This window comes from Apteryx mantelli, chromosome 8 (assembly GCF_036417845.1).
Source record: "Apteryx mantelli isolate bAptMan1 chromosome 8, bAptMan1.hap1, whole genome shotgun sequence".
In the NCBI taxonomy this organism is placed as follows: Eukaryota; Metazoa; Chordata; class Aves; order Apterygiformes; family Apterygidae; genus Apteryx; species Apteryx mantelli.
In genome coordinates, this window is record NC_089985.1 from 10,824,839 (window position 1) to 10,840,395 (window position 15,557).

A 15,557-nucleotide genomic window follows, 5' to 3' on the forward strand; every position below is an offset into this window, starting at 1 on the left:
AATAACCAAAATACCTAGAAGGTACAGTGTTTGGCTGAAATTTGCTGTATGGTTCTCTGTTTCAATTGACTTCCTTTGTGTATTGCATTCCTGCAATGACATTTTCAAGTTATTGGATTTTTGAGGGTATTTTATTATTCAAATACTGCAGTTTCTTGCCTTCCAGGCTTGTTTGTTTGTTATACCTCTTTTAGATCACTTGCAGATAGAGCTTTTCACGTAACTTTTTGTTTTTTCAATAATGTAGAAGTCTTAAATATGAAATGCTGTAATACTATTTTGTCATGTGGTATTACTTGTAGTTACTTGTCACTTAGCTTCTCTGTTAATTTGCAGCCTGTCCATAGTTCCGAGTTAACCTACAAACCTAAAGTGAATATCATAAATGATAGCAAATTTAGAAAATATCAGACATTGTTATAAATGTGCACCTATGAAAAGTAATTTCTGGCCTCTTTTTCCACACTAGAGGGCACTAACATCCCATGAAATTTAAGCCCAAACCGATTTTTCTTGTGTCTACAATGTTTGTATATTAGGTAGTTCTATGGCTTCTGTAGTGAGGCCAGAATTCTTAATTTCTTTGCAGCCTTTTCTCTGTAGAAATGAAAACTAAAAATAGTATTCTTGCAAGGATGCATCAGATGGATGCATCAGTGATGTTTTTATTGCCTAAACCATAATTTGAGTAATAGTGTCTGTAAGAAAAGAAGGTAACTTTCATTTGTGTTTTTAAAGTGCTTTCATTGTGATACATTTCACTCAAAGCTGGTAAATAGGAATATAAAATAGGAAGCTATTGGATAACTTCTTATAAAAAAAAATCGAATAGAGTTAAAATCTTGAGTATACTTTTAAAGTTTGTAATCAAAGGAAAAGAATCTTCAGCTGATGCTGCAAGCATAACTTAAGTTATGGGTTAATGCATGCACTTACATCTCAATACTTGGTATAAAGGAAATAATATAGGAAAAAAATGAAAATATACTGGCAGTAATTAATGGATTGCAGTGGAATAATCTTCAGTTGTTTGTATTAGGCCATTTAAGTAGGTAATTTTAGAATGTGTGTTTGAATCTAAAGCTTGGGTCTCAAGGCAGTGCTGTTTAAAGAAGTTTGGGTTTTGTTATGGATTTCAGATGCTGAATCTTTCTTAAAGCACTTGAACAAAATTACTTCTGATTATTTTTGTTCTTTGTAGGAATGGTTGTTCTGTTGCCTTGGAGATGATCCTGCTGCCTTAAATGTAGGACAGAAGATTAATGGTGTGGGCAGTATGGACCTAATGAACGGACAGTCAAGCAGTGTTAATATTGCGGCTACTGCTTCAGAGGTAAGGATTACAAAACTCAGTTCTTGGGTATTTAAGACCATAAAACTTAAATATTTTTTTTAAAATGCCCCCAAACAAAAGTATCTGTCTTCCAACAGATCTTATGCAGCAGATTGTTTACATCGGTGTGGTGGTTTAATGCTCCACAATTTAGAGGTGAATAATTAAAGGTTTTGATCTTTGTATAGCAATAGAAAGCACGAACTATTATTCACAGCCTTGCCAATAACTGCCTTTTCTGTGTCATTTTCCATCACATCCAGATAAGGAAGCTGCTCTTTCCAAGTTATAATAGTGATAGACACTCCTAGCGCAATATGCAGGGTTGGTGAGGCCCATGAGCAATGTTCTCTTCTTCGACAGTAGTTGTGTGGGGGTTCTGGCAGTGTAGCGTTGGAGTGATAAGGTCGTTCCCTTTCCCTCCTGGGCTTGGGAGGGATTGGTGTGGGCCCCTTGCAAAGGTGCTTCCCTCTAGAATTGGACAGCTCATGAGTTAAGAGTGTGTATATCTGCCATATTACACGAATTTACCTTCAGTAAGTTATTCATTTCTATCATCACTAACTGAGAAGGAGGGGAAATTGATAACTGAAAAGTTTCTGAAAGTGCAATACATTGGTTACTGAAAATGGATGCCTGCCTGGTTTGGGGGTTTTGTTTTGTTGTCCAAAATCAGATTTTTCAAAGATATGGTGCTGTCAGGAGAACTTAACTACTTAAAACAGTTGTGATTATTAAACAAGCAAGTATATTCTTCAGATCTTTAAAATGTTTAAAAATGGAGCAGGATTTATTTCAGCTGACTGAATTTGCAGGAACTCCAATGTTCTTATTTCTGTGAGGGGGCAGTGAAAGTAGAAGTACGTAGTACAGCCATAATAATACTGCCTTGTTAGATTTTTCAGGAGAAAATGTTAGAACAATGTAAAGATCCCTTCATCTGAGCCAGTGAGTCTCTGCTTGTTTTTTCATCTGCTCCTGAAATTGGGCATTTTGATTTCTACTGCTCCCCCTGAGAAGGATTTAGATTCATGTATCTTCCTGACACCCACTCAAGGAAAGATCTTTTGGATGCTTTCCAATTTCTTGCCTTAGGAGTACTGCAGTTTTGCTTGACATAACATCTATTTGCTGATAATATTCTGCAAACCTTTTTAAAGAACAGGCACATCACTGCAAGATCAGGATATTGGTTCTCTTGCCTTCCCGTAAAGAATTAAACTTTCTAAGAGGTGCCTTCCACATGGTGGTAGTTAAATTGGAGTGCTTAAGGATGCACCAGGTCTCCAAGATGAGATTAAATGGGTCCTGGTTTGTGTTCAGTGTGTTTTGCCACTGCTGAGGTGGAGCTCACAGCAATGGTGAGAATGCAATGTGTATCAATACTAGTTCTTCCTCTGGAACGTCTCCGTACAAAGCATTAACAAAACTTGTGGGAGCTCCAAGGTTGTGCTATGGCTGAAGCCTGCAGACTGCATAGTGCAGTTAAGGTGATCCTGCTGTTTGCTGAAGAACAAGCATTTGAAAGTTGAAGTTATCGACCATAGTTACTGGGGCCCTTCATGAGGTTTTGTCCACATGTATCTTTCCCCCCCCCCCCCCTTCTGTTAGAAGTTTGCTTTACCTGAGGATTCTGAAAGTGAGAGGAAACTAAGAATACGAAATAAATGTGTAGCCCTTGTTCTCGGAGGAAAGGACTAAAGGGTGTCAGGAGCAAAGTGATTGCATGCTGTACGCATATTTCCAAAATAAATGTCTGAGTTCAGATATGAAATACACATATGGATGTGACACCTCATACCTCACTGTGACAAAAAACCTTCTTTCTTGTAATAATTGAACAGAGAATCTAGGTTTGTATCTATATACCAAGAGAAGTGATTACTCATAACATGGATGTATTGTCTTCAAACTTTATGAAGTGTAATTTTTGAACAATATTTGCATTTAGCAAGGAAGCTAGTATCGTGATATGTTCTGGCTATATACCCATAATATGGGAATGGATGTCTTTTCCAAATAAGAATTTTTAGTTCTAGCATTAAAAAAGTGTCATTAAAACTGCTTATACAGAGTTTCTTAAGATGGAAACATATATGTAGCTCTTAGTGTAATTTTTGTTAGCTTCTGTGCTTGTAAGAGGAATAGGAAGAGATTGATACTGTCCTTTAATATTGACTGTTCCTTTGGAGCAGACCTTGCATTTTTTCCTCACTATAGTGATTTGCTGCGAGTTCAGTGGAATTGTTTGTTTTAACTTTTCTGCCAACAAAATTGGCATGAATTATGCCCTGAAATGTAAGTGTTGTGTGGTGAGAACCACCTTTGAAGTCCATTGATGTCGGCTTGAGACCCTCTCATTTTAGGGGTGTCTGTCAGGAGAAAGTATGTCCTGTGATTTTATTTTAATTGATAATTTGTCAGATAGAAAAATTTCATGTGACAGCGATGTTTGGAAAAAAAATTGCTCGTAAGGATTTATAAAAACAAAATAAGAGGGAGGAGAGAATAAAACATCAGTGTTTCTGTTTGTATTTCTGCAGAAGAGCAGCAGCTCTGAATCCCTAAGTGACAAAGGTTCAGCTGAACTGAAGAAGAGCTTTGATGCAGTGGTATTTGATGTTCTCAAGGTTACGCCAGAAGAATATGCAGTAAGCGATTTAAGTAATCTGTGTGCGTGAATACTTTTTTTTGGGGGGGAGGGGGGCAACATTTCCTCCCCTTCTCTTTTCCTATGGTTTGTGCCTAACTCCTGTCATCCTTGAGTTTCAAAAATGGAGCCTGTACTATAGCTCCTCTGTGTGTATATTGCTTGCTTAGTCTTTTGGGGCTGTGCTATCCTGAGCTGTTCCTAGTATTTTTCATGTTTTTCTTGTATGTAATGTAGACTAAAGCTGCTTAAATCTGTATGATATAGCTTAATTCTGACATGAGGACAATACAAAGTATCTGCTTGCTTATTTTAATGGTAGGAATATCTTCGACCTGAGTTTGTGCTTTCTTGAGGTGTTTTAATTAAACATTTTGACTTTATTTATGCTGGTTGGTATAATGAAAGTTTTAGATTCCTGTTCTTTAATACTTCCATTCCTGAGTAATGTTCAGGCAATTGCAGATGTTGGCAGATGGTACGCATATGCCTAAGCTGAAGTTAATGACATAAATTTTGATATTTAGTGAGGCCAGAATTTTTTAATTTGTCATTATTAGAGAGTAGTCCTGTATCACAATAAGAAGTGATATAAAAAATTTTATTTTATAATCTTTGCCCACCTTAGGGGACATGATAACTATTTTTTACACTTTTCAAGGAAAAACATACTTATGACTAGCTTATACTTGAGCTGTCTGGGTTGTATTCTTGACTATGTTGCATAAAGCCTATGTGACATTCAGTCAAGTCTTCTTGCATTTCAACTCTTCTCCCCCAAAATAGCATTTGGAATAGTTCTGTTGGACACCTGTTGGCTGTGATTCAGGATTATAGGTTCTCAGCATGAATCTCTTTTAGTTCAACAACAGTCTGCAAACTGAAGGTCGACAGTAACAAAGCAGAGCACAAGCTGGATTGTTGCTTTTATAAAGTGTTTATTGGGGCTAAACATTGGATATTACAATTAGTGGCTTCTTTTGCTGCATATGTTGCAGGAGATTTTGTTAGAGGTTATACGTAAATATAAACACTCATATCTCATTCACATGTGCTTTCCAGCTTGGGTCTTATCTAAGTTCCTAAATGCATTTATTATGATGCCTACATTAATTTTGAGGAGGTTGCCAAAAATGCTTCAAGACACTCTGCAGTACTTCAGTACTTGATTATCTCATGGGATAAGAGAGCTTTAGTGCTGCTTAAAATATGCCTAGTTCTCATCTAGATATTCAAGTATCGCTTTGTGATGCCAGAAAGCAGGTCAGATTTGTGAGCATTGCTGGTAGGCTTCAGTATTTCTTCTGGTACTCAAAAAGACATGTGGTGTTCGGGGTTTTTTGTTTCTTTTTTAACTCATTTTACTTATCTTTGAATTTAATACAATGTATAAGGTATGGTAAACTATTCCTGAAATATTACTGTTGCCATTGGATCAGAAGAGGAGCTCCTACCTATAGTGGTTCCTGAGTATTTTAGATGCATGCGGCTTTCGTGGGATTTGAGGGGACCACAAGTAAATTAGGTAATTCCTCCTATGAAGAATGTGTTCAGACCTGCGTATTCTGCACAAGAACTCTTCTGGAAATCCAGGCCTTCCTATCGGAGAACTCTATATTCTCATGGGAAAGGAAGGAGAAAGCTCTTCAAATATTCCCTCATAGGCTATGCATGCATTAACACTGGCGCAATTGGAGCGGATTAGTAGGTTGGAGCAGTTGGGCCAAGGCACCCACGTGCCTGCTATATGTAGTTCTGGGACTTTTACACCAGACTGGATTTAATCTGGTCTCCTGGATCAAACGTTACTATGATGAACATTGTTCAAACCACTCCAAAGGACCGTTGGTTCAGACTGTTGTGTCTCTCTTAGGAGCTGGAGCATGCCTGGAGTGGGCCTTCTTGTTTAGCTTACTTCAAAAGGGATCCAGTGCATGTGCAGAAAAAACACGCTGAACTAAATCAGTAAAAGACGGGGTTTCACTTACAAACTGCACTTTGGCTTCAAAATGAAATGCAAATGGAGGTGCAGCCATCCATAGTCCAAGATGTATAGTCTGATTTTTACCTGTTACATATTAAGAAGGTGAATTAATTTCAGGAAGGTTCAGAGTGCCCAGAACTTCACTATTTCTTACATCGAGGGAGTGTTCCCTTCTTTTAGGGGGGAATGGTACAGAATAAGCAGTTGGATATCCTGCAGAGCCAAGAAAAAACAAACAAAATGCTTAGACAAAATGCTGGGTGATTTTTAGCCTGTTTGTAGAGGCTAGGAAGACACAGTCCCTCTATTTGAATGATTCAGGTATGTTACTAGAAAGACTATTAACAAGCATTGCTTACTTATTTACCTTACTGCATTTATAATTCAAATCATTAGATTCATGGTGAGTTGTCCTGAGGAGATTATCAATATGTGTATATATATGAGAAACTAGTATATATTAGAAAGCATTCCCATTAAATTTGCTCTATTTTTAAACCATTAATACCTGTCTTATTTATTAAAGGATAAATTAATTTTAATGAGCATACCAGAATTTTTAAGCACCTGGATTATGAGGTGGTACTTACACACACATTTCCAGTTCTTCTGGGCTAGTTAATGGATTTACCCCTGACTGAGGCTCCAGGCAGGCCATCCGGGCCTCTCCCTCGCTCTGCGGTCAGGAAGACAGAAGTGCTTGGGACTGGCCATCCTTTCGGCTTTATCTTACCGTGAGATGCATTCTCTACATAAAGAATATCTGAGCACTTATGAAATTTGGGTTAGTGGCTTGATTTTGAGTTAGATCGTGCCTTTAGGCCAGAAGAGCTGCAGTTGCCTTTGAATGGCTCTCCCGTTTCGCCAGTGCTGAATGCTGCTGAGCAGCAGGGTAGATCCTCTAGTCCCTGGGCAGTTGCTGTCACCAACTTGCATAGGAACATACAAAAATTCTTTGATTGTATCATGCTTCCTAATCCTTTGGCTCTCCTGAGGCATCTCTCTTGTACAGAAACCTATAGGTTGCATGGGCATTTTTAATATTACCTACCTCGTCAATCTTAGATAAAAATATTTATTAAAATACAGTCTTTATTTTTTGTTTTTTATATTGTGCTTCAAATGGGGTGGAGTTCTACTTGGAAAAAGGAGTATTTTATTAAGCATTTCACAATACAATTACAAGTGCATGATTGTATCTTTTGGTTAATACTACCTGGTATAATCTGCTGTTTTTTTAATTTCCAGGAAGATTCCGTGTTTTAGAAAACTCACATCTTTATTCTTAGCCTTCTCCCTCTTAAAGGATCTAGTGGTGTTTTTTGTTTTTGTTTTTTCCCCCCCTCCTGTAATCAGGTCTGAAATGCCTTATAGGCAGCATTCTGAACAGTTAAGCAAAATTACCAGTAGGCAGCATACAGCCCATTGGCAAGGTTATAATTAATTTCACTTCCCTTTCAAGGATGTTCCTGTATGCAGCTGCGCTTTTTAGATGAGGGTTGTTTCCTTAGACAAGCTTATGTGCTTTTTCCAGTAGTGCATGCTTGTTTGGGTGCTATCTTTTTCTGATCATTCTTGCTGAAAGTTGTGGAAATAGATAAATTAGCCAAAAACTTACGTACCTTGGAGGAAACCCTATGTTTGACACCCCCCCTTGTTTGTATTTTATTGGCCATTTCCTTATTCTTCCCGTTTTCAGTCCTGCCATAATAGAAAACTATAAAATCTTCATCTGGATTTGAATGTTCACAGGAAGACCAGAGTGATGCCATATGGTCAAGATTTTGGGAATATCAGAATTGATGAGAATGCAAAACTGTTAGTAATATGTTTTCCTTATAATGGGATGCACATCTCGGATTGGACATGGATGTGTTACCAATTGCTTGTGCAAGATGAGGAAGCAGTGCAGACTGCTGCCATCTGTGACTTAGCGAAGGCTGAATGCCATTCCCGACTGCAGAATGAGGGCTGTTTCAGAATGACTTTTTTTTTTTTTTTTGAAGTGGTGAGCAGAGGAAATAGTTTGTGGGCTCTGTAGTATCCTGTGCGTAGAGAGAGAACAGAATGTGGCAAAGCCAGTACAACAGCAATCCGAGGAAGCTGCTGCACAAGAGCTAGCTAGGCAGATGTCCACCTAATGGTTAGGGAGTCTTGGCTCATAAAACAAAACAACCCCCCCCCCCCACTCCAGTATGTAGATACCGTAAGGATGGGAGTCGACCAGTTAAGTCAACGTCGGCACTGGGAAGTCTTACCCTGTATCTTACATGTTGTGTTGTGTTTTGATCAAGACAGGTAACAGTGTACAGACAGGATAATTATAATTATACTGGAGACAAAAGCAAAAATCTGAGAGATACCAAGTGAGAGAGACACTGGAAATAGGAGTCATGCCAGGTGTTTCAGTACCAATATGAGACTTAAAGATGTCTTTTCATTTCCCATTGTGTTAGAGACATCACTGCTGTTTCAAAACTTGAAATCTGTTTAGCGAGTTAGTGGGTGGGTAAGAGACAAGATGAGCTAGAAAAGCTATGCTTGTAATCCTGTATTTTCTACAAGATGCTTACCAAGCCAAAGACAAGACTGTTTGTAAGTTTGGAAGAAAAAAAAAAATGGTGATTTTATTTCCATATCCTTCCTTTTGGCAGTCATCTAATGTTATCCTGAATGCGGAGTCAGTATGCCATTTTATATAATGGCCCTTTATTTAGTCCCATACCAATTTTCTAGCAAAGATGTCCCCAAAGTACTTTCTCTTTTCAAGAGGCCTAGTCCCTTCAGTAAGAGAAGGGATTACTGTAGTAGATGTGTAATATTCCAGCTGTGCTGCTGTTGCAAAGAACTTAAAACGCCCAGTTGGTATGGTTGAAGGCCACTGCGGAAAGGGCCAAGTTAAAGGTGAAACTAGTGAGATCTTTTTTAGGACTAGCTGCTGCTATTGAAAATGTATAGCTTGTTTTACTCCACTGCAGCTGACAAAGTTTCTAGGAAGATGCACTGAATGCCTGCATGTTTGGTAGGTTTGGGGGAAAAGCAGAACCCCCTTCAGTGAGTATAAAGCAAGACACCTCTGCTTTCGCGAAGGATTCTGCAGGCAGCTTTCTAGCTGTAGCTAATAAGGACGGAGCCTGCCTGTATTTAAATCCTGCTTTTAGGCTGCTTGCTGCCGACTTCTTTATGAAACGGCTAGAAGCCACAGGAGAGGCTGGCGCCAGGGTTGCCCGCTGGTGGCTGGCCCCGCAGTGCAGCCCTTCAGCGCGCCGCCGGGGCAGAGGCAGCGCGGCGCGTGCTGCCCGCTTCCTCTGAAGGGAGAGCGGTGGTTCTGAGCGTAGGAGCCCCGATTTGTGGGGGAAGGAGATGGTCGTGGGGCAGGGGCAGTAGAAAGGGTTGTTGGTGAGACTGGAAGGGGGGAAAAGGGAAATGCTTTGGGAACACGGGCTCCAAATTAAGATGCTGGTGAACCTCAGGCTGAAGAAATATTTATTTTTTGCTTTACAGTAAATTTTTATTCCTTAGACTGTTACTGTATAATTATTTGACGGTTTATTACTTTTTTTACTCCCTTTTCCATTTTATACTTCAACTTAGCTACTGTGGCATAAATATTTGAGGTAGAATTAAGGTAGCACAGCTGTGTAAATCCATTGCTTTTTCTTCCTCCTAGTTATCTAAGAGGGATTATTTATTCTTTGCAGTGGTCTCTAAAAGTGCTATGAAATAAGCTTGGATTAAGATGTGTGCATGTTCCTTTTCTTTTTTGTTCCACTTAAACTTTATCAAATGGATGTCTAGAAAAAGAATATCGCTTATTTTGTAAACAATATACAAGTAAAGCTTATCTAAAAATCTTTAGGTGAAACATGAGAGAGATTTCTCGGAGGCATTCTTAAAACAGTCAAACATCAAGATGTCTTTGTGAAGAGCATGCGTGTGTTTTGTAAATGAAGCAGGTACCGAGAGTTCTGAAACCACGTTACTTGGGTAACAGAAGTGCAGGAATAGATCTTGAGATGGATGAGGGGGTTAACAAATTCACTTTTTGACACTTTGAACAGACCAAAAATAACTTACCCTGGCCCAGGCTCGCCCGCGGGAGAGCTTGCTCGCTTCTGCAGGGCTCTCGCAGGTTTAGCAATCTCCTGTGCGAGCTGCTGCGTAGCTGCTGGTGCAGGCTGGGGTAGGCAGCTTGCGGCGGTGGCATTAGGCCTGGCCTCTCCTGAGGCCGCTGCCTGTGAGCTGGGGAGTTGGAGGTGAGTCTGTCCATCACATCTGAGCATGGTTTCAGCCAAGCGAAGTACGGGGCCCTAGGAGCTTCAGATGAAACAGGACTCCTGATTATATGCATTCCTGTTTCACTTAGCTTTGTTTTACAGAAGAATATTAAGTATGTTCCAAATGAGAGCAGAGGAAGCAACTTTATTATAGTGTGTGGAGGAACTATTAATGATAAGTTCTGGAACAGACTTTGTGAGAAAATAGGTACAGTTTCAGCACAGGAACTGTAATCCTGCAGTGTTCATTTAGGGCAACGGAATTATTTTAATACTGATGCAGTGCTTAACAGACTCAGCTTTTTCCTCACTTAAAAAATAAATTAAAAAAAAAAAATCTGGGAGCCCAGAGAGACTGTGCTTAAGCCAAGTTGGAAGGTTTAAATATATTTCATTTGAAAATTAAGATTACGAGACAATTTATGAAGTGCTGCTTGCAGAACCAACATGGCTTAAAGGAAAATCAGAATATGGCACACATTCTTCAATAACCAAACTATCGACTTAAATTTTTTTTTTAATCTCATGCACAAACTTACTACTTTTTTTCCCCTCCTCCTCACAATGAGGTACTGTGCAGGAGCTATTGAACGTGCGTTGTTCTTGTGGTAGGCACGTGACAGGTGAAGCTGTAATACAGTAAGTAGCCTGATAGAATGAGTTCTTGAGAAGACTTAAGGACTAGAAATATGAGATTATAGTGCAGATTAAATGGGAACTTTCAAATGGGGATCTGGAGGGGGGAAAGGAGTCCTCCTGTTGTGTAAGAAAGGAGCTTCATGCATTGCTGCAAATAAGTTATGGCTTTTTGGGATGGAAGGTAATTCATATGTGCTCACAGAACTGAGAGAAGTAATTGGAAATGCTTTAAAATTTTGTTTCATCGGGCTTTTCTGTATTCCTCAAAGGAAAAGCACAGTGAGGTATGGTTCTCATTCATCTGCATGTAAAACTTCTAGCCTGACAACCTTGTTGAGAGAGAGGAAAGTGTCTTTATATGAAGCTGTGTGGTAATCGCTTTAGTATTTTGATGTACTTAGTTGTTATCAAGTCCATCCTTTCAATACCCCTGAGGGCTAAAATATTTTTAAATTCCATTGTGGCGACTTTCATGGAAAGATTTTCCCTGAGGACATGTAAACTCCTATGGTTATGCAGGGGGAAAGAAGGCATCTCCCAACTGTGCCAGTGCCTTATTCCAGTGCCTTAATTGCAAGATGATCATTCACAGTTTCTAAAAGATGGTTTTCTCTTGCAGGATTCCTCAGGTGGTTGAGAGTCTGGAAGTATGTCACTTATGCATTAAAAAATACACCTCCTGAATTGTTATCTAGGATTTAGGACCCAAATGAGTAAAAAATTTATATTTAGTTCTCTCTCTGCCTGGGCAATGAAGAAGCTCTTTAATATATAAATGAACTTACTAGACACAACACATCTGTAAAAGAGAAAAAATGAAGTTTCCTTATCTTTGTATAGCCAAAGCGCTTATTTACCGAGAGCTGTCCAGACAACAGAATGATGAGGTAAATGCTGAGTAAGAATAAGCTCTAGGTTTTATATTGCACATATAATCTCTTTTAATGTACAAAGCTGAGAGCTCAAAAAGCGGAGAGGTTCTTGTTGGCTTGCTTCATGTAATAAATTGATGTGAATGCTTAGATTTTTGGTTCAAATATCAAAACATTAAGCCACAGTCGGGAGAGGGAGCTATCCAGGCATTTGCATTGACTGGGTTAAGGAGTTGGAAGGAGGCAAGTCAATTTATTGCATCTCTGCACTACAGAAACCAAACCAGTGTCCTTGTTCATTGGGGTTGGAATTGCTCATGGTTTGGTCTTAGTAAAAGTTATTTATCAGACTTGAGCAGTGCCATCTAAGGTAAATACTGCAAATTATTTTCTAAGTTTTGTCATCTCAAATGCTATTGATTAGAACAGTATTTTGGGTTGCTTTATTTTTGGCTTAGCAGTGAGCAAGCACCTTTAAAGGGGTAAACATTCAGTTAGGTGTTTAGGCTTTATGACTTTGAATAATGTTTAAAAGGTTTTTTAAAACGTATTTTTAAACTCTTATGTGAGGCACACTGTCACATCTACAAACCCAAATGGCTTTGTATCCATAAACTTGGATTTTGAGTTGTGAAAAACTTTTCAAGTCCCTGTAACTCTTAACAGAAATGGCAAGCTTCCTAAGAAAGGAACCTCAGAGATATTGCTCAAAAAAGTGGTAATGTGATACAGTGTTGCTGAAGATGGATATTGCTTTCAGTGAAAGCAATAAAGGTGTAAAACCAAATAAACAACACATAGCCTAATATGCAATACTAGAGGTAAGAAGCTTCTCTGTTAAAATCTACCATTCTTTTAGCCCTCTCACTTGTTTTGTGTATACTGTACATATCTTAATACCAATTGAAAATCTATCTAATAATAAACGTTAATCTTGAACTTTGGCATTTGCATAATTATTCTCAATATTAAAATACCATTTCCTATTTAAAATGTATGTTCTTTTTGATGTGTGAATTCTGGTGTAAAGTTATTACAGAAATCCTTGTTTCATAAATACTTGGTATTAATCCTATACTAAAGTAGTAATTTGTTTTGGAGTTGGTGTTCAGGCAAATATTATTCTAGTTTAGCTAAGGCAGTTCAGATCAATTAAGAAGAAAAATTTTGGATACCGGGGGAGAAAGAGAACATTTATTTCCTAGCATTCTCTACTGCATTTGGTATGAACAACAAATCAGTTTTCTGTTTTATTTTTATGAGGCTATTGTTGTAATTTTGTTTTACTGGGGAGAGTTTGCACTTGAATGTCAGTAATTATTGAAATGCATGAGTGGGGTTTTTTTGTTGTGTTTTTTTTGTAAAGATGCTTTAATCTACCCTGTATTCAAGCTTGGGGGTAGGAGGGGACCCTCTCAAGTGTAACAAATCTTGGCTTTGTGTCTCATCTCGTTATATGGTATCTCCTGTAACAGTTTAAAATCCATTTTTATGACTAAATACCAGCTCTTTGAAGACACAGTAGAGAATTATTTATTATAAATATGAGGCAAGCCATAGTTGTCTTTTGGGGCGCTCTTTGTCTTTCAGCCTTAGACCATTGAAAAAAAATGACTGTTTTGAAGAAGTCAGCCTGAAGAGTTCTCTGCATCCAGAACAGACCACTTTGAGTAGTGGAGAGCCTTAATTTTTAGGAATCATTCTCCCAGGCTAGGTTAAATTTTCTGAAGAATTTCATCATGAAAAGTTTTAGATTCTGACTCAGGAATACACCCAAGTGAGTCAAGTAAGTAAACTTTTAATGCCATGCTAATAAGTCACCTTTTAGTCCAGTCAGGTTTTTGTCATACTTATTTCGGAAGCTTTGAAGAACTCATGCTCTCTCAGAACAAAATCTTAGATCTCTGGACAGAATTTGCCATTATTTTGCCTTTCTTTTTGTGAGAAGAAAGATGCTTCCTTTCTCCACTTGGTTTTCTTTCCTGTGCAGAGGTGCTGGGCAGGGATCCAATCTGTTCCCAGCTGCTAGTGATTTGAACCTGGGACAAGAAAGCAATTGAAAGAAAAGCTCTGAAATGTTCTCCTTGTAGCCTGCCTCTGCTGCTTGGACCCTGGGTGTCCAGACTTCTGGGTTTCCCCCTCACCCCTCAATTTTCTAGTTTCTTTCATGTGTTGAGAAGCATGATGATACATTCAACACCAAATCTACCTAAAGCAGTGTATTTCCCAGAAGCCCTGGTACATACACATGGGAGACTGAAGACTGAGTTCTGTGACTGGTGTTTCAGGACTGGGGTCTCCACCTTGGAAACGGAAAGGAAGCATTAACTCTTCTGCTGCAACGTGTGGCTGTTCCAGTGAGCAGGGCTGGGTCAGGGAGGAATGAATCCCTGCTGTTCTCCTGTCCTGTTAGCTCCTGAGGATTCTGTGCAGGCGAGGAAGTGTAACGCCTTGGCACTTGTGTCTGTCCAGCCATGGCTGAATGGTTTACAGGAATGGATAGATCTTGTCCTTCCTAGTGAGTGACATCTGTTCCAGAAGCTTTTTATAAGGTGGAGGACAACAGACCCCATCCCTGTCACCGGAGTTTCTTACACAAGGGTACAGACTCCCTGTGCAGTATTTAGATAGGTCCTGTCCTCCCAGGGAAGCCCTTCTCTTATGCATGCTCTACTTAGTCTTTTAAAACTTAAGAAATAACATTTGTGGAAGCCTTTTGAGTCCTTACTCTCCTACTGTTTTTTTTTTCTGCCCCTTTTGAGGGAAATCAGCTTTTCCAGCGGCCTTTACGTTTGCTTTGTTTCCTCTTTAGGATAAGAGTGTTCTCTGAACTCGTCTTGATTTGTAGTTTTAAGTCAAGAAATCAGTTTGCCTGGTTCCTCCCCCCATCATGCCTTTAGAGCTTAAAAAAAAAAACCTTTGTTCCCCTTCCTTGTTAGATGTCTTTCCCTGCCCAAGTAAAGATGTGCCTTCACTATTTGTTTTCTCAAAAGATCCTTAAATGTCTGAAATAAGAAGGCATACTACTAAGTTGTCAAGATGAAGCTGTAATTGCTTATCCAGCTACAGTGTAGCATAGCCTGAATGACATCTTTAACATCTTCAGAAGTTTCCCTTTCTGGTGGTCATCTGTGCGTAATGTGAAGTTGCAGCTGTACCCTTACCTACTTCAGAGAGTTGTCAAGCATGTGGTGGCTTTTAGCAGGGTGGCAGAAATGTCCTGTTCACGGCATCCTGATCCTTTCCCAGATAATCTGCTCATGTTGGGAAAGGGTGGGAAATCGCACAAAGAATCACCAGCATTGTCTGTGCTCATGTTCAAAATCATTCCACAGCACAACTCTGTTAACCGCAACTGGAAAACGTTTGCGTTGTTGGGGTGCACTTTCACAACTTACTCACTTCCCTCACCAACTTTGGAATGCAGACAGTGCAGTCTCGGGATGCTGGGGTTGAGGAGAAAGTTACTCCAGGGCTGTGTTTGCCCAGTTTTGCCATGTGCGCGTACCAGGCAATAGAGAGGAGCCCAGAGCTTGTCTTCAAGTATCGTGAAAGCTGAAAAACCAAACGGAAATCTGGCTCCAGGGGTGAACATATGGGTACCTGTTGTGCGAAGGGGCATGTGGCCAGTTCATCTTGAACTTCTTTACTGGCTAGTACCTTTCTTTGGCAGCTGACAGACTGCCTGTTGGGAGACTGAACTGATTCCAGTGTTCTTTAAATACGCGTGTTAGTTAAGGTGTTGGTATCTGCAAGAAAATAAATGTAATCTAACTTTAAGTACGAGGAATAACTTGTTGGT

At 39.3% G+C, this 15,557-nt stretch overlaps 1 protein-coding gene across 6 annotated transcripts in view; it reads left to right on the forward strand.

The window, feature by feature from the left end:
* Positions 1–15,557, forward strand: part of RALGPS2 (Ral GEF with PH domain and SH3 binding motif 2) — a 136,001-nt gene that overhangs the window by 27,194 nt on the left and 93,250 nt on the right. For 3 of the 6 annotated variants that reach the window (XM_067300590.1, XM_067300592.1, XM_067300589.1), the window contains exons 1-2: positions 1,205–1,333; positions 3,877–3,984. In XM_067300590.1, the coding sequence (XP_067156691.1) occupies positions 1,277–1,333; positions 3,877–3,984 (165 nt within the window). In that variant the 5' untranslated portion in view covers positions 1,205–1,276. Of the gene's footprint in view, positions 1–1,201; positions 1,334–3,876; positions 3,985–6,244; positions 6,289–15,557 lie in introns of those variants that run through there. The other 3 variants (XM_067300593.1, XM_013943251.2, XM_067300591.1) reach the window with 2 other exon arrangements.